The 23,187-nt window shown below is 42.2% G+C and overlaps 1 protein-coding gene across 7 annotated transcripts in view; it reads right to left on the bottom strand.

Annotated features, from left to right (window-relative positions):
* LOC101284614 (core histone macro-H2A.1) overlaps positions 1–23,187 on the bottom strand; it is an 80,095-nt gene that overhangs the window by 17,081 nt on the left and 39,827 nt on the right. Inside the window, exons 5-6 of one of the 7 annotated variants that reach the window (XM_004282104.4) lie at positions 9,868–9,978; positions 2,336–2,435 (exon numbers count right to left, since the gene is read on the bottom strand). In XM_004282104.4, the coding sequence (XP_004282152.1) occupies positions 2,336–2,435; positions 9,868–9,978 (211 nt within the window). Of the gene's footprint in view, positions 1–487; positions 579–2,335; positions 2,436–9,867; positions 9,979–23,187 lie in introns of all 7 variants that reach the window. The other 6 variants (XM_004282107.3, XM_012537559.3, XM_012537560.3 and 3 more) reach the window with 6 other exon arrangements.

The following is a 23,187-nucleotide window of genomic DNA, read 5'->3' as shown; positions in this document are numbered from 1 at the left end:
GAACCCCTGAGTGTGGGAGTGCGCTATAATTCCCCCCACGTGCATCTAAGGCTTGAAGGCCATCTCAGGAATGAGTGTGCTTCTGACACAGACCCATGCATAGGCATTCCTGTGTATCTGGTCCACGGAGGGCACAGAAGTGGTCCTGGATGCCACTCAGCCGATCTGTCTGCATCCCGCTTGCAGCTCAAATCACGTGTGAACCCAGTCTCCCACAAAGCTGTGCCTCAGGAAGCAGTGAAGAAACGTTGCTGAACCAGTTTCCAAACCAGAAGTGTGCCCATTTGTGAGCTGCAGGATGCAACCTGGCTGACAGTTAGCTGTAGTTCTCGCATTCACAACCCGGGGACAGGAGACCTGGGGAAGGTCAGGACAGCTGGAAGTGTGAAATGAATGCAGCCCTGCATAGCTGTCAAAGGATCAAGCTGTCTGCGGCGGCTGACTGACCATGCACACACACACTCGGCAGCACCCAGCTAGGCATTACCTACTTCACCACCGGTGTAGAAGTCAGTGTTTGTCGGGTGAACGACAGCATCACTGTCGATCGAGGCAATGTCAGCCTGTACAACTTGCAACTATAACAGGTAAACAGATGTATATCAACTGTGTTGGACCGAGACCCACGCACAGGCACATTTACTAAGGCCCCAATGGCAGGGCTGGCCTACCTGGTCGATTCCAACATATGAGCCAAAAGGGCAATCAGTCCACGAAGTGTGCGCACATGTGGATGGGGGTGAGGAGAGGAGGAGGAGGAATATCAAATGTGACATGTTTAAATTAAACATTTGAATGACAAGTCCAAAAAAAGAGAAACAGACACATGAGATCATTTCCAAAGGTTAAAAGAAATAACAAAACAACGAATGCCCCACTTCACTTCGCAAAAGCCTGTGAGACTGGCACCCCACTGAGAAGGCTACTGAAACATGGCATCTGTTTTTAAAAAACGTGGACTATCAGGCGAACCAAAACAACAAGTTTCTCCATTTTATCGGCAGTAGTCACCTTTTAGGGTTTGATTTTTATTCCTGTGATGGTCATCATTTTGTCTACCTTCGAGGGACGTCTCTTGAAAACTGAGAAAACAGTATAGGTGTGCACAGAGGAATGCCTTTATTTTTCCCCCTCGATGTGTAAAAACATTTTTCCAGCCTACCTCTTGTTCTGATCAATCTCATTTTTATGTATTTTACATATAAAATATACTATGGATAGACAGGATCCTAGTTTTTTTCTAGCTTGTGGGGGTTTGTTTTTGTCTTTTTAAAGAAAGTATCTGTTTAAGGCAGTTAGAAAACAAGTTCAAGCAGGGCATTTTTGAGTCCCAGTTCTCATGTCTTCAGCCCACTACTGTACCCAGTCTGTGTGGGTCGGGCCTGGGCTCTGGCATGAGCATCTCTCCCGGTAAGGAAATCTGCCATCTTACAAAGGTGGCCGAAGATGGGAACTAAAGATACAAAAAACATACCTAAGTCAGCATCAGGCATAAGGCTGCCTTGGTGGGAACCTGCTAGCCTGTTGCCCCTGCAAGGCTCACAGCTAAGGAAACAGGAGCCTTCACTGTGCCCTAAGCTGACAGTTCTTCTCTGTAAAGGTGAGGCCACAGAGTGGGACACCTGAGGGGTAGCCCTCAGCTTGCCCTGAACCGTCCACCCTCCTGTGCAGGGAGATGCCATGGCTCTGGGGCAGTTTTCCTCTGGAAGAACTCACTCAGAAAGAGATATTGCCCTTCTTTTTAATATCATACACGAGCCAAGTAATTCATGAAGGTGGCACTCAGTCATATACTGTTTTCAGTTGTAGAAGAAGTCGAAGTGACAGTAGGTGGTAAATTTGGGGGAAATCAATTTGCTGGTGGATTAAAGACAACTTAATAGTATACTGATGCAGCTTAATTGTCTCCCTTCTCAAGTGTTTTCATGCTTTGTCATTTCTAATTAAGGCTTAAATGGAGAAACTATCATTTTGTAGTTACCTGAGATTTTTCAGTTCTTAAAAAAAAAAAACAAAAAAAAAAAAAAACACAGTTTTAAAAAATCCCCCCCGAGTAACCAGCAGTCAGTGTGATCATTATGGAAGAGAATTTAGATGGCAATATATTTATAATCAAGGAGAAAGCAGCCAATCGGGCTTAATAAGACATAATCAGATCATTCCCATTTGGAATGGCTTGAAGTAAGTAGACATTCAATGTCTACCCTCAAACATTAATCTTGCTTTTGGGAATTTGGTTTGACCATCTGAAGTTTGAGAAGATGAAGAGCCAAAATTCTGGGTTCCATAACTTTTCAACTGACAGCTGATGGTGCCAAACCCCATCCCCAATTACCTAGGTCATCTTTAAGGTCAATGTCAGCATTGGTAGGATTGATTATGGCCTCCACCTCAAAGCCGGCTAAATTACTGATTTCACTGTGAATAAGGTTCAGCTGAAAAGAAAAGCATGAGGTGGGAAATAACAGGACAGCTGGGAAGTCACAGAGACGTGAGCCTTGGGATACAGATGAAGGGCAGTGGACACTCCAGGTGCACTGGGCACAAAGGGGAAGAGGGAGTCACTGGCTAAACTGAATCCGTGTCAAATGAAAGACTCAAATGCCACTCGGGATGCTAAAAGGAAGCAAGCTAGGCTGAGGGTCCAGAACGTTTTTGCCTGGTGATGCCTGGGGCCAAAGGGAGGCATAAGCCATATCAGGCTGGTGGATCCACTTCCCTTGAAAAGAACTTGTGATCTGGGGGCCCAAGTACAGCAGCTCTCAGGACCCAGAGTCAAGTACTCATTCCTGGGGTAGGGTGGGGTGGTATATGTGACCGTCCCCTTCTTTGAGCACTGGGATGGTGCGGAAGTCCTAGCTGGTTTGGGCAAACCCCTCGTAGCTCTACCATTCTCTTCCAAGTGGTCATGGGTCTTTGAGGCTGTCCCCATCACCGTGACTACTAGCTGGCTGGCTCCTGTGCCCTGCTCAGGGGTGGTGAGAAGCAAGAATGGCCTGTTATTTAGTAACATCTAATTTTACGTGCCTGTTAGTCACGTAATACTGAAGTTCTGGCCAAACCCAGGAAGAGATACAGCAGTTCTCCAGCAAGATAGTGTGTCTTTTAAACTGTTCACGTTGTTGGTGAGGCTACTCTGAGGCCCAAGGGGTAGAGCATTTTCTTTAGTGAGTTTTAGGAGTACCCTACCACCTGAGCCTTTGTAAAGAACCGCTGAATGTCCTCCCTCCCCACTGTTACTCTGGTGCCATGGCAACCCTCAGTTTGAGAGGAATCCTAAGTTCTAGACTGGCTGTCAGAGGGCAGGGGGAATTAGCTGGCCCAGGATCCCCTTCCTGTTCTTAGGTCCAAGCGCCTGCAGCTCAGCACTCACACTCTCTCAGGGAAGATGGCTGTTCTTCAGTGACAGACGTTCCTACCAGATGCAGCAGAGAGCAATGCCCAGAGAAGCGGATGACCAAGACCAACTGCAGTCCCGGCCTGGGGAGCTGACCGCACCCTCAGGGCCCAGCAGGGCAGGCGCTTAGTCCAGGCGCTCACTCCCAGGAGAGGGCCGTGTGCAGACACTCAGCTGGGAAGCTCTTGGCAACTGAGCTCCAAGTCCCTGAATTTCTGGGGCCAAACATTTTGTTGAAAACAAAACCAAACAAAAAACCTGATGTGCTATAAGCAGTAGAAATATAAACCCACATTTCTGATTCCCAGATGCAATCAGCAGATTCTCAAAAAAGGGACCTGCTTAGACTGAAAGTTGTGGAAATGAATTTGGTCTTATGGCCGGGGGAAGGACTCTGGCTAGGCCCTGCCACAGTGTGGTACGCCTCGTTTTTAGTTAGGGCTCGAAGAGAGAAGAGGTACAAGCTCTCTCCACTTGGACTTTCTGGGGTGTGGTTCCCAGCACTGCAGGGTAATTAGGGGCCAGCCACTGGCATTCCTGAAGCTGAAGGAAGCCCACTGGGGTGCCCTCACACAGTGAAGCTCTCAGAGCACAGGTCCTGGTGCCAGGACAGAGGCACAGAAGAGACAGCATCAGGGAGAGGGTGCTAATGGTGTTGGTTCAGGGGGAAGGGGTGTGGATGGGCACACAATGGGGGGGGGGGTCGGGGTTTCAGAGTAAGGCAAGTGAAGGTTTAGGGTTCAGGACAAGGGTGAAGGGTTTGATTATGATATCATGTAAGTACTGCATATGACTTCAAGCAAATGCTGTTTATAAAAACTCAAATTAAGCCAGTACTCCCTGCTCCCCACCAAAAATAAAAACCTACACTGTGTGAAGCAGCAGGAGATTGTTGGGGGAGGAAGGGAAAGGAGAAAAAAGGGAAAAGAACACTTCACTTGGTGTTATGAATGAATACACTTTAAAGACATCTAGGAGATTCCTTTTTTGTTTGTTTAAAAACCATACATGTTTAAATCTTTAAACTTCATAATATTTTTTTCTAATTGTATACACACTTCTGGATTTGTATTCAGAAATGTCTCACCGGAAAATCAGCTCCTGCCATGGGCTCTGATTCAACTAGCCGGGGAGACCCTGGTAGACTGTCTCTGCCTCTGCCTAGGGAGCACTCCCCCTGCTCTTTAGGGCTTTCTGGGGCAAAGTGCAGGGCTTTGTGGCCTTGCTGAAGCGAGGGAGCGGTTGCAAACAGAATTCCCAGCTGACTCAGGGCTTACCACCTTCCCTCTGAGCAGAAGCAGCCCCGCTCTTGGAAGCACTGAATCCTGCACATCAGGGAGCCACTGCCACCAGCATGGAGAAGCCCCAGCTAACCAAGTGCAGTTTCACTCTCACCCACCTCATGCTCTGCTGGGTACCAGGCTCAGCAGAAGTCCTCAGGGTGAGGGGCTGAGCCACAAAACAGTGTTGCTATTAAAAATGTACAATTATAGAGGACTATAAAGCATGTGCTTGGGGGAGGGGGGCAGTCTGTGTTTGTGTGTTTGGGAGAGGAATGGGGAGGGGAGAGGACAAATTGCTTCAGGCACTTTGGAAAGACAGATGGGCAATCATCTTGGCTTGGGCAGGCTGGCCCAGGGGGCAGAAGCCAGCAGTGATCTGATCATCTGGTCATGAAACAAGAACAGAAGCTCCCCTGGACAGGAGAAGGATAAGCAGAGGCCACGTATACACACGCCTGAAAAGGATCTCACTGTGCCGAGGACACACACCAACAGGCCTGGCAGGCCCAGGATAGATGCCCAGTCCTAGGAGGTCCCAGGCCCCCCTAAGCCCACCCAGGGTCAAATTCACCTGGGCCTCTTAGCCAAAGGGGCCCACAGCTGTCTGAAGCACATGGCAGAGCAGGGGTATTTGTGGTCTGGGAAATCAGATTTCTGGGAAACTGTGAAAATTCCCAAGTTTAGTCTGATTTTCTGGGAGGGGAGAGGGTCATTAATGATTTCAGAATATGAACAAGGTAACTACTTCCTTGTCTTAACATTGGGAAAGATGGAAAACTAAGTTTTAAACCACAGAATGGTGAATTTAAAGTATCTGTGAAGATTGCTGGCCACTGGAGAGAGTGCCAGTTATAGAGCAGAAGGGGGGTCCCACTTGGCTGCAGGGTTGGGGGAAGGGGACTGAGCTAAGTGTCCTTCAAGATCTCTTCCACCACGGGGACCTGATGATGCTCATGTCAGTGGCCTCTACTGGAGCCAGCCTCTGATGTCTACAGTACCCAGTCTCCCCTCGAGGGGTTATGCCCAGTTAACCCTTGTTGTCTACTCCTGATGTGACCTCGTCAGGCTACAAGCTCCTTGAAGGCAGAGTGCAGGCTGCCTCCTGCCCAAGGGCCATCCAATACCTAAGACAGTGCTCGGGTTTCTGTAGGCCCACAGAGCTGGAACTGAATGTCAAACATCCAGACACAACTTTAAGATGAAGTGAACAAACCGCTTCCCCGAAAGCAGAGCTAACGGAAAGGCCAGAGCTCAGGAACCGGGCCCTTGGCCTGGCTGGGACCTGAGGTGGCTCAGAGCTAACCTGGCTATCCTGGAAGGGAGGATGGCACCCACCACTGAGAGCAGGTCGGGAGGCAGCCTGCCCATGATAAGGAAGGAGCCAGTGGCTTGGGGCTACTGGAATGGACATCTGGGCTGCCTTGACATGACCTGCTTGGCTACGGGAAATAGTACAGTCCTTTTTTTTTTTTTCTCACACATATGTGATCAGAAATTCAATTTTAGGAAATAAACGTGATTTTTAAAGATTATCTGAGTGACTTGTTAAGTCTAGCCTGTCACTGTCCAGACTAGCCTGTTCGTATCTCTCATTCCCTCACAATGGACAAGGAAGACTCCTTTCCCTGTGCCCACCACATAAAATGTAACGCTTTTCCTGTCCCCAGGGTCCACTTTAACTAAGGAAGATGGAGAGGTGAGGTCTTCCACAGAACTGTTTCCACTTCCTCATGGATCACCATGTGTTCCCTGTGGCCTGCTCCAGGGCCCACTCCTGCCCTGGCCTCTGGGGTGGAGGGACTCCTTCCTCTGTGCTATGCTGCCAGCCTGCACGCATCTCCAGCCTGAATTCCCCCAGAGCCTCAGGCCTGGAGGTGGCATCTGGTGGGTTTCAGGCTAGAATGTGCCACACAGAGACAAGGACAGCTGTGCGCACTGCTGGAGGCCCAGAAGCATGGCTTCATCAGCGTCCTAAACTGTCTCAGAAGCCAGTCGTCAGCCATAGGGTGGAAGAGGGTGGTGGGCCTTGCCTCCTCATTCCTGCTTCAAGAGCTCCCTCTCTCTTTACTGTTCCCCAGCCCCCGGGACTAGGGTGTCTGGATCTGAGGAAGAAAACCCATGGTACCTACCCCTGCCTCTAGCGGCCCACAGGGCTGTGGCTGCAATCCTGATAGTTGGGGAGGCACACACGCATGCCCTCCTGACACTGCTTTCCCAACTGCTTCTAATAATACTGACTCTTCCAAGGAAGCCTACATCGCTTACTACCACTGACACAGATTTATAGAAATACACATTGGAAGCACTTTTTTTGGACATTAAGCTTTTTAAATCTTGAGAAGCAGCTGAGAATCTCCACTGAACCACAAAGCAAACACATTTAGTCGATTCAGATTCACAGCACTGTTTCCCTTTTGAAAACAATTCAACAATGTATGTGAATACTGGGTAAAATCAGAGAGCAACGAGGGCGGTTACTCCTGAGACGTCAGTATGTGAGATACATTATCATCAACAACAATTGGATCCCAGGCTCCTAAGCCCTGGGCCAGCTTCTCCTGCAAGTAGCTTAGCAACTGTGCCTTTCAGGGCTGTAGCGAGCACAGTATCACCTTTCTGACCTCAGCTTGCTTTGCACTATTCCAGCATTGGTTTCACTGTCACAGGTGGAAAGTAAGACTCATAGAACACAGAGCACCATACAGTCACCATTGTAAAGCACCCTTTCTGAAACACTTCCTAAAATCCAAGTCAAAATTAATGTCTGTAATAATGACATTTTAAAATGTGCTTTGTGTAAAAATTCCCATGTGTCAGTTTGACCACTCTGGCCCCTTTTGCACTAAATGCCATGACTTTCACTTGACAGTAAAAACTATTTATAAAGGGCCAGAAAGTCCTGCTTCAAAATAACGCTCTCAACTATGAATACTTATCCCCTCTCATGCTGCAGGGCACAGGGTTCCAGAAAGGGCTGTTAGGACACTAGCTTCTAACAGGGTGCCCAGGCTGACTTGAGATGATGCTTTATTCTGTGACACCACTTTTGGGGAGACACAGTTTACTCTGCTAAAGGGCACCTGCAGGGCTGGATTTGGGGGTAGCTCATCCTGGATGCGTGTGTCCTGGGTCATTAAGCTGGAAGCAAAGGGCCACCTTGTGGTAGTTTGGGGTTATGTTCTCACCACTCACACCGGACTGTGTGATACGGTAAAGAAGGCAGGTGTACTTTCTGGCTCTGCACTCAGCCCCTTCTCTCATAGCCGACCATGTTACACTGGGCTCCAGTTCAACCAGTCCCTTCAGGCTCTCCCTCCAAAAGTCAAGGTATCAAAAAGCCACATTAGTTTTGCTGTCAAGCCTCCATCTTCCATTTTCCTCTATCTCCTAAATAATATTAGATAACATGCCTGTAAATGACTATAGAGTATCAGTGCTTCTCTATAGCTTTTTGGACTCTCCCTCCCCAACCGAGAGTGGAGTATAGTCAGTATTAGCTGGATCTGCACTTTCTGGTACTCTCCTGCCTGTGGTGCCTGCTCCTGAGAACTGAGACCAGGCTGTACCCAAAATGGAGGAGACGGCACTGCTTGGCTGCAGAGGAGCTAGCAATGTGTCTGCAGTCTTTGTTGCCTCCCTTCCCTTCCAGGGCTCGTATGCAGCAGACGAGGCCCTGATCCCAAGGCCAAGAAGGGCATCTCCATTTGTACATGGACATTTGTATGGCTATTCCGGAAATCCAGCAAGGGGGTGTGAGGAGTTCTGACTTGATGCTGGCTTGGGGGTAACCAGCAGGAGAGAGCAAGAAGAACACAGGGAAGGGAGAGGCCAGGGCACGCGAGAGTGGGGTACGGGAAGGAGTGAGGGAGAGGGTGGACCCAGGCACTGAACTGTTCTACCTGCTTAACAGGTTTCCAAGTCCTGGCTCTAATCGTCAGCATTAGGGATCTGAAGCACACTGGAGCTAGTCCTAAATCGCAGAGCTTCTTTGCACTTCAGTTCAAACCAAAGCAATTTGGATGACAGGTCACGTTAACTTTCAATATATTACCCAAAGGACAGGTTAAAGGGTGTGAAAGTAAACCCAGGTGGTTGCCTTCACTGCTGAGCTGAAATTTTATAAATAAAAAATATTTTAAACAAAAACTTTCAAAGCCCCAGACCTTAAGATGACAGATAGTGCTGCTTATTTTTTCCTTTGAAAAATGCATACAAAATACAGATAATGGTTATAAAATGTACACTGTAATGGTTATTTGCTGGAACACAGAGTCCACCACAGGAATTGCATCATGGGAGCCTGAGTGCAATTAGCGACAGGAAGAGGGAGGGGGAGAAGGAGCACTTGCAATGACGTGAGCAGGACTGTGTCACTGAGATGCCAAAGAAAACTGACAGTGAGGTTTTAAAAATGATGCAGCTTCAGAACCAAGTTGTTCACCACATGCAAACTGAATGCGATTTACATGGAAGCTCAAATCCATGCTTTTAATTTTTTTTTAACGTAGGATAAAAAAAATTCAGAAAAGTAATTCCCACTCTCTCTCCACCCCCTTTTTTGGCGTTAACAGAGAAATATGAACTCTCATTCTCAGGTCTTAAAAGCCTTTGCATCATTTTTATTTTCAACAAAAGTGAATCATTTGTTACAAAACCATGGCGTCCTGGCAAATTGGCATCACTGGGGCGGCTGAAAACATATTGCCCACGGTTAAAACAAACAAACGACTGGCTTGAGGAGTCCTCAGGTGGCACAGTGTGTCTAGCAACAATCCCGCCCCCTGGATCAAGGTTCCACCTTCCGTGCCCACCGGAACACCTGGGCTGCCTGCTAGATCTTTCCCTTTCTAGGACCCAGTTTTGACTTCCAGCTGCTTTTCTGGGCAGGACTACAGGATGACCAGGTCATCCCATATACACAGCTCCTTCCACAGACTAAGCCCAGGGTGTCCCGACCCCCACAGGAGCTGCTGTCCCTCTTCTTTACCACCATCTCCTCTCCCCACCTGCCAGTCTCCCCTCAGCACCCTGTCCAGCCCTCCCTGAGTCCTCTCCTAAAGCCGCCCCAGGCCCCACTCTCTCCTCCAGCCCATGAGGCCAGGAGTGGTCCTCAGTCAGCCTTCCTGCTGGTGGAGGCACCCACCTGTCCCAGGGCCTGCGAGCAGACCGGGGCCCGCGTTTGCCTACCTTCTGGCCGAGGAAGAGGCTCTTGGTGGAGAGCACAGTGAAGCCATCGGCGGGTGTGCCCTCGGTCGTGCTGTCAGCGCTGGCTGCCTTGCTGACTTCTCCCTGCTTCTTCTTGCACAAACAGAAGAGTCAGTATGAGGCCTGCACAGATGGAGACCACGTGAATCTGGGCTTTTCTAACAGGCAGGTGAATGCCCATAATACTCAAGAGAAAACAGGAAACTAAACCACTACTAGTTCTCAGCATTTTTCAAAGTGGGGGCTGCAGGCTTACTTTGAAGTCCAAGAGTAAAGAGTGCTAAACTGTATTTTCATCACCTTTATAATCTTAAAAAAAGAGCTACCTAAAGGCAAAACTTCACAGTGATAATTTAGAACAGAACCACTTGCATAACTTTAGACCAAGTAAATGTCTCTTAATTCAGGGTCTTCACTTTCTAGATGCCTGTACAGTATTCACGTCTGCGGGGAAAAACCAAACTGCTCTGGATCCTTAGTTCTCCAAGAGCCAAAACTCAGACCAAGGATCATCACCCTCCAACCCTCCGAGCCCAGGAGGCAAGACTCTCCCACCCTCTTTCATTAAGACCTGCCCTGGAGAAGGATCCATATGGGGGCTGTTGGCGAGCCTATCTGTCCCCTTGAGATGCCCCACCCCCCTGCAGTGAGCATGGATCTTGGCAGGCTCTTTCCAGCATCGTTCAGACTGAAGTATATGTCCCCTGGGGTTTCCAAGAGCCTTGCAAAGGTATGTTGAGTAGAGAGGTATAATTACTTTCCAGATCCTCTGCTGCCTAATGTACTTCTTCCCGAAGTGGATCTGCCCTAAGAGTGATCTATGCTTGCAATCAAGGTTTCATGCTGGGTCTCCCTTCGCAACCATTTCTCCCAGTTCCCAAGAGTGAATATGAGCACCACCCTTCAAGTAGGGATACCTGTCTTTCTCAGTCTTTTATTTCTGTCAAGGACGAGGCTTGTATTAGAAATGGATATTTTGGCTCATTTGGGGATTTTTTGCATTCAGATATATTGTTGAGTGAGAAAAGTGGGCACAATAGCAATTTTTGTTTAGGTACTTTTTCCTTCCCCCAATTATTATCAAAAAGGACATTACTCCTGAGGATGGTCCAGTGGGAGCAAATCAACAAAGTACGGGGTGAGAAATATTATAAAATATATAAAATATATAAAATATGATAAGTGGCCATGGCTTCCTAAAGGAAGGATCTGGACAGAAAACTCAGGGCAAGGCCCGTGCCCTATCCATTTTCCCTTTTAATACTCAAATTCATTAACATATTAATATTTTTACTTACACTGAAAAATAAGGTCTAATTTTACTAAGTGCTTTAACAATAAGGACTGCTTTGGCATTTAGGTTATGTGGCAAACCTGGAACATTTTCCATTAATTAAATGAGCTAAATTTGATGCTCCAAGATTTTGATATAAATGCTAAGACAGAAAGCATTTTAACAAGAAACATGGTATTAGCAAAGATATAGTAAAATTATCACTATTTTGGTTTTCCTAACACTTCAAGTGTATCAGATTTGACAGGTATAATCAACAATTACAACAATCAACATATAATCAACAATCAACAATTTGACAGGTATAATCAACAATTACTAAGACTTTACTAAGTCTTAGTAAAGCCTTTTTGATATACTTTCCAGGAAATAAGAAAAGCAAAGACAGGATGACAAATCCTTTCACAAGTCAGATGTTTCTAATTCTGTGCTTTCAACAAAACTGAAGAAATACCAAATTGAGTTAACAGCTGATAGACCATTAAAGAACAGATTGATGGAGTTTAGTTAACAGTAACGTACCAATGCGGGTTTCTTAGTTGTGATGAATGTACCAGGGTTATGGAAGATGTTAACAACAGGGAAACTGGGTGAGGGATATTCAGGAACTCTCTATACGGCCTTTGTAACTTCTGTAAATCTAAAACTGTTCTAAAATAAAACATTTATTAAAACAAATTGATGACAGATTACTATGTGATTGTTGGCATGTAACTCAGAAAGAGTTCAGAGGATTGAGCGATGTTGCTATAACAAAATCCTTTCCAGTCCCATTTAATTACTTTTGTGAACAAGATTTCCCAGGCACTTATACCTATAAATAAAATATAGGATGATGACTCATTTTTACAATGAGCAACATTTATCTTAGGGTACTTGAGTTAACTGAAAAAACTATCTCCATGCATTCCACGACATGATACAGTTCCAAAAAAATTTTAGTTCCTCCTTAATAGTTAAAATTAAAATGTGTCAAGTATTTCAGTTTGATCAACTGTGTATTATTAATAAATGTGATAACTATCCAATCCTGTGGAAACCATAATATTTAGTGCTTTTATGATCACAAGAAAATTTTTCAAAATGAATTTAAATTTATGTACATTATTTTTGTTGCGCAAATCACTAACATACTACAAGCAAAAAAAAAAAGTGTTACATTAGGATAAAAATTTGTGGGGCAAGTGAAAGGAAAATAAGGGCTCAAAGGAGTAAAATTATATAAATTTTCCAACTGTTAAAAAAGAGCCTGTTTGTGTATTTTGTGGTATATCAAATCATCACAGTAAGTAGATTTCTTTGGATACATTTAAACGATGAGAGTTTTCTTTTTAAATTTCAATATGTATTATATATCAAAATTATACCCTTTGTAGTAGATATTTAAATTTATTATGAGAAGTTTAGCTGTCAAATTTTAGATGTATGAGCTATGAAGATTTTCAAAACTGCTTTAGGAAGTATGCAAGCAAAAAAGTTTTGAAGCCACTACTCTACCCAGTGAACACCATTCATACACGAGGTGCTCAGTAAATGCTTGGGAATGAAATGCAGTTGCTAAGTAGATAAATATTTAGTGCTTCTGCCCAAGGATACTTGGATTTGAAGAGGTCAGAAAGCCCTAAATGATAGAATTTCAAGCATCTGGGAACTGGAGCTGGTTTTAGTGGGAGGAGGGGACCTGAAAGGCTCCCTGGGCCCCTGATACAAGTCAGCAGCTGCCTATGCAGCCAGGTTATAAAGCGTAACCTGTGATAATTAATACTGATAATTTTCAGCAATGATTCATTTGCATATGGTTACCTGCATTAAAGCTGTTGCCTCACATTGTAAATTGGTTCAGCCACTATGGAAAAACAGTATAGAGGTTCCTCAAAAAATAAAAAATAGAACTACCACGTGCTCCAGCAATTCCACTTCCAGAAATATATCCAAAGGAAATGAAAACACTATATTGAAGAGATATCTGCATCCCCATGTTCATAGCAGCATTATTTACAATAGCCCAGACATGGAAACAACCTAAGTGCCCATCAACAAATGAATGAAGAAAATGTGATACACACACACACACACACACACACACACACACACACACACACACACACAGGAATATTATTTAGCCATAAAAAGGAAGATAATCCTGCCAGGAAGCTGAGAGTTCCAAAAAAGATGAACGCAAACAAAACCATGCCAAGACACATTATAATTAAAGTGGCAAAAGTTAAAGACAAGGAGAGAATCTTTAAAACAGCAAGAGAAAACCTGTGACACACACACACAAAAAACCCATAAGACTATCAGCAGATTTTTCAGCAAAAATTTTGCAGGCCAGAAGGGAGTGGCATGATTTTTCTAAATGCTAAGAGTAAAAAAAACTTCCCACCAAGAATACTCTACCAGGCAAAACTGTCCTTCAGAAGTGAAGAATACAGAAAGAGTTCTCCAGACAAGCAAAAGCTAAAGGAGTTCATCACCACTAAACTGGCCTTAAAAGAAATAATAAAGGGACTTCTTTTAAGCTCAAAAGAAAGGGCACTAATTAGTAACAGGAAAACATATGAAAAGTACAAGTACCTTTGTCACTGATAAAGGTAAATATAAAGGTGGTAGATTAATCACTTATAAAGCTAGTATAAAGGTTAAAGACAAAAGTACTAAAAATAACTGTAACTACAATAATTAATTAAGGACTATACACAAGATAAAGAGGTGTAAAATGTGATGTCAAAAACATAAAACATGGAGAGAAGAGTGAAAATATAGAGCTTTCGAATGGGATCAAACGTGTTATCAATTTTAAATAGACTGTTACAAGTTGTTATATATAAGCCTCATGATAAACACAAAGCAAAAGCCTATAGTATATACACAAAAGAGAAAGGAATGTAAGTGTACCACTAAAGAAAATCATCAAATCACAAAGGAAGAGAGCAAGAAAAGAAGAAAGGAACAGAGGAACTATTGGATTGGCCAAAAAGTGCCTTCGGTTTTTAAGTAAAAATAAAAGACACATTTTTCATTTTCACCAAGAACTTTATTGAACAACGTATTCAACCTTTTGTTCCACTACCCTCTGCCATTGTTCAGGCAACTTCATAATTCCATCTTACTAAAACTTTTTATCTTTTTTGAGCAAAGAACTGTTCCAGGTGCCTTTTACAGTCTTCCAGGGAACTGAAATTTTTTCCATTAAGAGATTTTTGTAAAGACTGAAATAAATGGAAATCTGAAGGTGCAATGTCTGGTGAATATGGTGGATGAATCAGAACTTCCCAGCCAAGCTGTAACAGTTCTTGCCCAGTCATCAAAGAAACATGCGGTCTTGCGTTATCCTGATGGAAGATTATGAGTTTTCTGATGACTAATTCTGGATGCTTTTCATGGAGTGATACTTTCAGTTGGTCTAACTGGGAGCAGTACTTGCTGGAATTAATCGTCTGGTTTTCCAGAAGGAGCTCATAGTAGAGGACTCCCTTCCAATCCCACCATATACACAACACCATCTTCTCTGGATGAAGACTGACCTTTGGTGGGTTGGTGGTGGTTCATTTCGCTTGCCCCATGATCTCTTCTGTTCCACATTATTATACAGTATCCACTTTTCATCAACCATCACAATTTGTTTTCAAAACGGAACGTTTTCATTACGTTTAAGTAGAGAATCACATGGGGAAATATGGTCAAGAAGGTTTCTTTTTGCCTACCTTATGTGGAACCCAAACATCAAAGTGATTAACATAACCAAGCTAGTGCAAATGATTTTCAATGCTTGATTTGGATATTTTGAGTATGTCCAGTATCTCCAGTGTGGTATAATGTTGATTTTTCTCAATTAATGTCTCGATTTGATTGCTATCAACTTCAACAGGTCTACCCGACTGTGGAGCCTCGTCCAGGGAGAAATCTCCAGCACGAAACTTCGCAAACCACTTTTGACACATTTGATCAGTCACAGCACCTTCTCCATACACTGCACAAATCTTTTTTTTGTGTTTCAGTTGCATTTTTACCTTTCTTGAAATAATAAATCACAATATGCCTAAAATGTTGTTTTTTCTGCCATCTTCAGTATTAAAAAGGCTACACAAAAATTCACCAATTTTGAGGTATTTTATAAAATGCATGCTGATATGACAGCTGTCACAATACAATCTAACAAAATTTTTTTCGAATGAAGTTAAAGACAACTAAGTGCTACTAGAGCCATCTTATGGAAAAAACCAAGTGAAACTTTTGGCCAACCCAATACAAAACAGCCAAAAAACAATTAACAAAATGGGAATAAGTGCATACCTATCAATAGTTACTTTAAATGTAAACGCACTAAATTCTCCAATCAAAAGACACTGAGTGGATAAGTACACAACACCCATCTATATGCTGCCTACATGAGACACGCTTCAGATGTAGGGATATACATAGACTGAAAGTAAAGGGATGGAAGAACATTTTCCATGCCAATAAAAACCAAAAGAAAGCTGAGGTAGCTATACTTATATCAGACAAAACAGACTTTAAAACAATGACTGCAATGACAATGAATGTCATTACATAATCATAAAGGAGTCAATCCAACAAGAGGATATAATATTTGTAAATATTTATGCACCCAACACAGGAGCAAATAAATATATAAAGCAAATATTAACAGACCTAAAAGAGAAAAAGACAGCAACACAATAATGACAGGGGACATTAATACCCCACTTTCATCCATGGACAGATCTTCCTTACAGAAAATCAATAAGAAAACACTGGCCTTAAATGACATGTTAAACCAGATGGATTTTAAAAATATACACAGCATATTCCACCCAAATCAACAGGATACACATTCCTCCCAAGTACACATATAACATTTTCCAGGATAGACCACATGATAGGCCACAAAACAAGCGCTAATAAATGTAAGAAATCATGTCAAGTATCTTTTCTGACCACAGTGGTATGAAACTAGAAATCAATTACAAGAAGGAAACTGGAAAAATCACAAATATATGAAGATTAAACAACATGTTACTGAACAACCAATAGGAAAGATTACTTATCTTTAGTTTATCTGTTAGTTTCATTTACCTTTTCTGTTGTTCTTTTAATCTCTATTTCATTCATTTCTTCTCTGGCCTTTGTTATTTCCTTCCTTCTAACAACTTTGGGCTTCATTTGTTCTTTTTCTAGTTCCTTCAGGTTTTTTTTTTAATTTGAGATTTAAAAAAATTTTTGATGTAGGCATTTATTGTTATAAATTTGCCTCTTAGAACTGCTTTTGGTGCATGTCATAAGTTTTAGTAAGTTATATTTCCATTTTCACTTGTCTGAAAGTTTTTTAAATTTCTTTTTCCTCTTTTCCTCTAGCCACAGAAATTAGGCAAGAAAAAGAAAAGGCAACCAAATCAGAAAGAAAGAAGTAAAACTGTCACTATTTGAACATATTATACACAGAAAACTCTAAAAACTCCACAAAAAAAATTGTTAGAATAAATGAATTCAGTAAAGTTGTAAGACACAAAACCATTACACAGATTTCTGTGGTGTTTCCATACACTAATAATGAGCTATCATAAAGAGAAATTAAGAAAACAATTTACAACCACATTAAAAGGAATAAAATACCAAGGATTATATTTAACCAAGGAGGTGGAAGTCCTGCATGGTGAAAACCGTAAGGCACTGATGAAAGAAATTAAACACACAAATAAATGGAAAGATATTCTATGCTCAAGGACTGGAAGAATTAATACTGCTAAAATGTCCATACTACCCAAAGCAATCTACAGATCCAATGCAATCCCTAATCAAGTTCCAATGGCGAGAGAGCCCCAGCCAAGACAGCAGAAGAGAAGGACCTGAGCGCACCTCCTCTCACGAAAACACCAAAATCGCAAGTAACTGCTGAACAACCATCGACAAAAAAAACTAGAGCCTACCAAAAAAGATATTTTCAAAGACAAAGAAGAAGCCACCACGAGATGGTAGGAGGGGCGCTTTCATGACATCATCGAATCCCATACCCAGCAGGTGGCTTACCCACAAACTGGAAAATAATTATGTCACAGATGTTCTCCCACAGGAGTGAGTTCTGAGCCCCACGTCAGGCTCCCAAGTCTGGTGGTCTGGCATCAGGAGGAGGAACCATCAGAGCATTTGGCTTTGAAGGCCAATGGAGCTTAAGTGCAGGGGCTCTACATAACTGGGAGAAACAGAGACTCTGCTCTTAGAGGATGCACACAAGGTTTCACATACACTGGAACCCAGCACAGCAGTAACTCCACATGAGCCTCAGCTGGACCTACCTACGAGTCTTGGAGAGTCTCCTAAGGAGGTGAGGGTCGGCTGTGACTCAGTGGAGGGGCAAGGACACTGGTGCCAGAGGTCCCAGAGAATACTGATTGGCGTGAGCTCTCCCAGAGGTCACCATTTTGGCATCAAGACCCGGCCCTACCCAACAGCCTACAGGCTCTAGTGCTAGTACACCTCAGGCCAAACAACCAGCAGGATAGGAACACAGCCCCACCATCAGCAGACAGGCTGCCTAAAGCTGTGCTGAGCTCACAGCCACCTCTAAACACACCCATTGACACAGTCCTGCCCAGCAGAGAAACTCAACCCAGCTTCACCCACTAGAGGGCAGGCACCAGTCCCTCACACCAGGAAGCCTGCACAAGTCCAGGACCAACCTCACCCACCAGAGGGCAGACACCAGAAACAAGAGGAGCTACGGTCCTGCAGCTAGCAGAAGGAGAACACGAAAACAGAAAGTTAGACAAAATGAGATGGCAGAAAAATATGTTCCAGACAAAGGAACAAGATAAAAGCCCACAAAAACTAAGTGAAGTGGAGATAGGCAACCTACCTGAAAAGAATTTAGAAGAATGATATTAAAGATAAGCCAAGATCTCATAAAAAGAACAGAGGCACAGATCGATACGAGAGACATTTAACAAAGAGCTAGAAGATATAAAGAATAAAGAAAGATGAACAATTCAATAACTGGAATAAAAACTACACTAGTAAGGATCAGTAGCAGAGTAATTGAAGCAGAAAAAGAAATAAGGAGCTGGAAGACAGAATGGTGGAAAGCACTGCTGCAGAACAAAGAAAAAATAATGTAAAGAAATGAGAACAGTTTAAGAGACCTCTGGGATAACATTAAATGCACCAACATTTGCATTAGAGGGGTCCCAGAAGGAGAAGAGAGAAAAATGGCCTGAGAAAATATTTGAAGAGATTATAGCCAAAAACTTCCCTAACATGAGAAAGGAAACACTCACTCAAGTCCAGGAAGTGCAGAGACTCCCATACAGGATAAACCCAAGAAGGAACATGCTGAGACACATATTAGTCAAAGTGACAAAAATTAAAGACAAAGAAAAAATATTAAAAGCAACAAGGGAAAAGCAACAAATAACATACAAGGGAATCCCCATAAGGTTATCAGCTGATTTTTCAGCAGAAATTTTGCAGGTCAGAAGGAAGTGGCACAATATATTTAAAGTGATGAAAAGGAAAAGTATATAACCAAGAATACTGTACCCAGCAAGGCTCTTGTTCAGACTCGACGGAGAAATCAAAAGCTTTACAGATAAGCAAGACCTAACAGAATTCAGCAGCACCAAACCAGCTTTACAACGAATGCTAAAGGAACTTCTCTAGGCAGAAGATAAAAGCCCAAACTAGAATCAAGAAAAGTACGAATGGGAAAGCTCACCAGTAAAGGCAAACACACAGTAAAGGTAGGAAATCATCCACACACAAGAAGAGAGTACAAATGCAGGATACAGGAAATGCATTTGAAACTGAGAGACCAGCAACTTAAAACAATCTTCTACATATACAGACTGCTATATCAAAATCTCATGGGAACCACAAACCAAGAATCTACAGTAGATACATACACACACAAGGGAAAGCAATCCAAACACAACACTAAAGATAGTCACCAAATTACACGAGAAGAGAACAAAAGAGGAAAGGAAGAGAAAAACCCACAAAAACAATCCCAAGACAATTAACAAAATGGCAATAAGAACATACATATCGATAATTGCCTTAAATGTAAATGGATTAAATACTCCAAACAAAAGACACAGACTGCCTTAATGGATACAAAAACAAGACCTGTATATATGCTGGCTACAACGGACCCACTTCAGATCTAGGGACACAGACTGAAAGTGAGGGGATGGAAAAAGGTATCCCATGCAAACGGAATCAAAAGAAAGCTGGAGTAGCAATACTCATATCAGACAAATTAGACTTTAATTTTTTTCTTTTTGGCTACGCTGCATAGCATGTGGGATCTCAGTTTCCCGACCAGGGATCGAACCCTGTGCCACCCTGCATCAGAAGTGTGGAGTCTTAACCACTGGACAACCAGGGAAGTCCCCAAAATAGATTTTACAAGAATGTTACAAAGAGACAAAGAAGGATATTACATAATAATCAAGGGATCAATTCAAAAAGATATAACAATTGTAAATATATATGCACCAAATATAGGAGCACCTCAATATATAAGGCAAACACTAACAGCCATAAAAGGAGAAATCGACAGTAACACAATAATATGGGGGGATTTTAACACCTGACTTACATCTTTGAACAGATCATCCAGACAGAAAATCAATAAGGAAACACAGGCCTCAAATGACACATTCAACCAGATGGACTTAACTGATATATATAGAGCATTCCATCCAAAAGCACCAGAATTCACTTTCTTCTCAAGTGCACATGGAACATTCTCCAGGATAGATCACATCTTGGGCCACAAATCAAGCCTTGGTAAATTTAAGAAAACTGAAATCATATCAAGCCTCTTCTCTGACCACAATGCTATGAGATTAGAAATCAACTACAAGGGAAAAAAAACAAAAAACACAAACACGTGGAGGCTAAACAATATGCTACTAAACAACCAACGGATCACTGAAGATATCAAAGAGGAAACCAAAAAATAGCTAGAAACAAATGAAAATGAAAGCATGACAATCCAAAACCTATGGGATGCAGGAAAAGCAGTTCTAAGAGGTAAGTTCATAGCAATACAACCTTACCTCAGGAAACAAGAAAAATCTCAAACAAACTAACCTTATGCCTAAAGCAACTAGAAAGAGAACAAACAAAACCCAACATTAGTATAAGGAAAGAAATCACAAAGATCAGAGCAGAAAAAAATTAAATAGAGACAAAGAAAACAATAGAAAAGATCAATGAAACTAAAAGCTGGTTCTTTGAAAAGATAAACAAAATTGATAAACCTTTAGCCAGACTCATCAAGAAAAAAAGGGAGAGGGCTCAAATCAATAAAATGAGAAATGAAAAAAGAGAAGTTACTATTAACACCACAGAAATACAAAGAATCATAAGTGACTACCTACAAGCAACTATATGCCAAAAAAATGGACAATCTGGAAGAAATTGACAAATTCTTAGAAAGGTACAATCTTCCAAAACTGAACCAGGAAGAAACAGAAAATATGAACAGACCAATCAAAACCACTGAAATTGAAACTGTGATTTTAAAACTCCCAACAGGGAATTCCCTGGTGGTCCAGTGGTTAGGATCAGTGCTTTCACTGCGAGGGCCCAGGTTCAATCCCTGGTTGAGGAACTAAGATCCTGCAAGCTGCAGTGCAGCCAAAAACAAAAATACAAAACAAAAAAACCCAAAAGAACTCCCCAAAAAAAAAGTCCAGGACCAGATGGCTTCACGGGCGAATTCTATCAAACATTCAGAGAAGAGCTAACACCTACCCTTCTCAAACTCTTCCAAAAAATTACAGAGGAAGGAACACTCCCAAACTCATTCTATGAGGCCACTGTCACCCTGATATTAAAAGCAGACAAAGATACCACAAAAAAAGAAAATTACAGGCCAATATCACTGATGAATACAGACAAAAATCCTCAACAAATACCAGCAAACCAAATCCAACAGTACATTAAAAGGACTTTACACCACGATCAAGTGGGATTTATCCCAAAGATGAGAGGATTTTTCAATATCTGTATATCAATCAGTGTGATACAACCACATTAACAAATTGAAGAATAAAAACCATATGATCATCTCGATAGATGCAGAGAAAACTTTTCACAAAATTCAACACCTTTTATGATAAAAACTCTCCAGAAAGTGAGCACAGAGGGAACATACCTCAACATAATAAAGGCCATACATCGATATGTCAAACCCACAGCTAACACCAGAGTCAATGGTGAAAAGCTGAAAACATTTTTTCTAAATCAGAAACAAGACAAGGATGTCCACTCTCGCCACTTTTCTTCAACATAGTTTTGGAAGTCCTAGCCATGGCAATCAGAGAAGAAAAAGAAATAAAAGGAATCCAAATTGGAAAAGAAGAAGTAAAACTGTCACTGTTTACAGATGACATGATACTATACATAGAGAATCCTAAAGATGCTACCAGAAAACTACTAGAGTTCATCAATGAATTCCATCAAGTTGCAGGATACAAAATTAATACACAGAAATCTGTTGCATTCCTATACACTAACAAAAGATCATAAAGAGAAAATAAAGAAACAATCCCACTTACCATCACATCAAAAAGAATAAAATACCTAGGAATAAACCGATTCAAGGAGGCAAAAGACCTGTACTCTGAAAACTATAAGACGCTGATGAAAAAAATCAAAGACGACACAAACAGATGGCAAGATATAACATGTTCTTGGATTGGAAGAATCAAAATGACTGTACTACCCAAGGCAATCTACAAATTAGGTGCAATCCTTATCAAATTACCAATGGCATTTTTTTTGCAGCTCTAGAACAAAAAAATCTTAAAATTTGTATGGAAACACCGAAGACCCCAAATAGCCAAAGCGATCTTGAGAAAGGAAAACGGAGCTGGAGGAATCAGGCTCCCTTACTTTAGACTATACTACAAAGCTACAGTCATCAAAACATTATGGTACTGGCACAAAACCAAAAATAGAGCTCAACGGAACAGGACAGAAAGCCCAGAAATAAACCCACGCACCTATGGTCAAGTAAACTACAACAAAGGAGGCAAGAATACACAATGGAGAAAAGACAATCTCTTCAATAACTGGTGCTGGGAAAACTGGACAGCTACAGGTAAGAGAATGAATTAGAACATTCTCTAACAGCATACACAAAAATAAACTCAAAATGGATCAAAGACCTAAATATAAAGACGACAGTATAAAACTCTTAGAGGAAAACATAGGCAGAACACTCTTTGACATAAATCGCAGCAATATCTTTTTTGATCCACCTCCTAGAGTAATGAAAACAAAAACAAACAAATGGGACCTAATTAAACTTAAAAGCTTCTGCACAGCAAAGGAAACCATAAACAAAATGAAAAGACAACACACAGGATGGGAGAAAATATTTGCAAACAATGCAACAGACAAGGGATTAATCTCCAAAATACAAAACAGCTCATGCAGCCCAACAGCAAAAAAAATACACGCAACCCAATCAAAAAATGGGCAGAAGATCTAAACAGACATTTCTCCAAAGAAGACATACAGATGGCCAAAAGGCACATGGAAAGATTCTCTTAATGATTAGAAAAATTCAAGTTGAAACTACAATGAGGTATCACCTCACACCGGTCAGAACGGCCATCATCAAAAAGTCTACAAACAATAAATGCTGAAGAGGTGTGAAGAAAAGGGAACCCTCCTACACTCTTGGTGGGAATGTAAATTGGTGCAGCCACTATGGAGAACAATATGGAGGTTCCTCAAAACACTAAAAATAGAGCTATCGTATGATCCAGCAATCCCACTCCTGGGCATATATTCAGAGAAAACCATCCTTTGAAAAGATACATGTACCCCAATGTTCATTGCAGCACTATTTACCATAGCCAAGACATGGAAGCAACCTAAATGTCCATCAACAGAGGAATGGATAAAGAAGATGTGGTACATATATACAATGGAATATTACTCAGCCATAAAAAAGAGTGAAGTAATGCCATTTGCAGCGACACAGATGGACC

Source organism: Orcinus orca, chromosome 3 (genome assembly GCF_937001465.1).
Source record: "Orcinus orca chromosome 3, mOrcOrc1.1, whole genome shotgun sequence".
NCBI lineage: Eukaryota > Metazoa > Chordata > Mammalia > Artiodactyla > Delphinidae > Orcinus > Orcinus orca.
The sequence above is the reverse complement of the archived record's forward strand: the minus strand, read 5'-3'. Positions and strand labels throughout refer to the sequence as shown.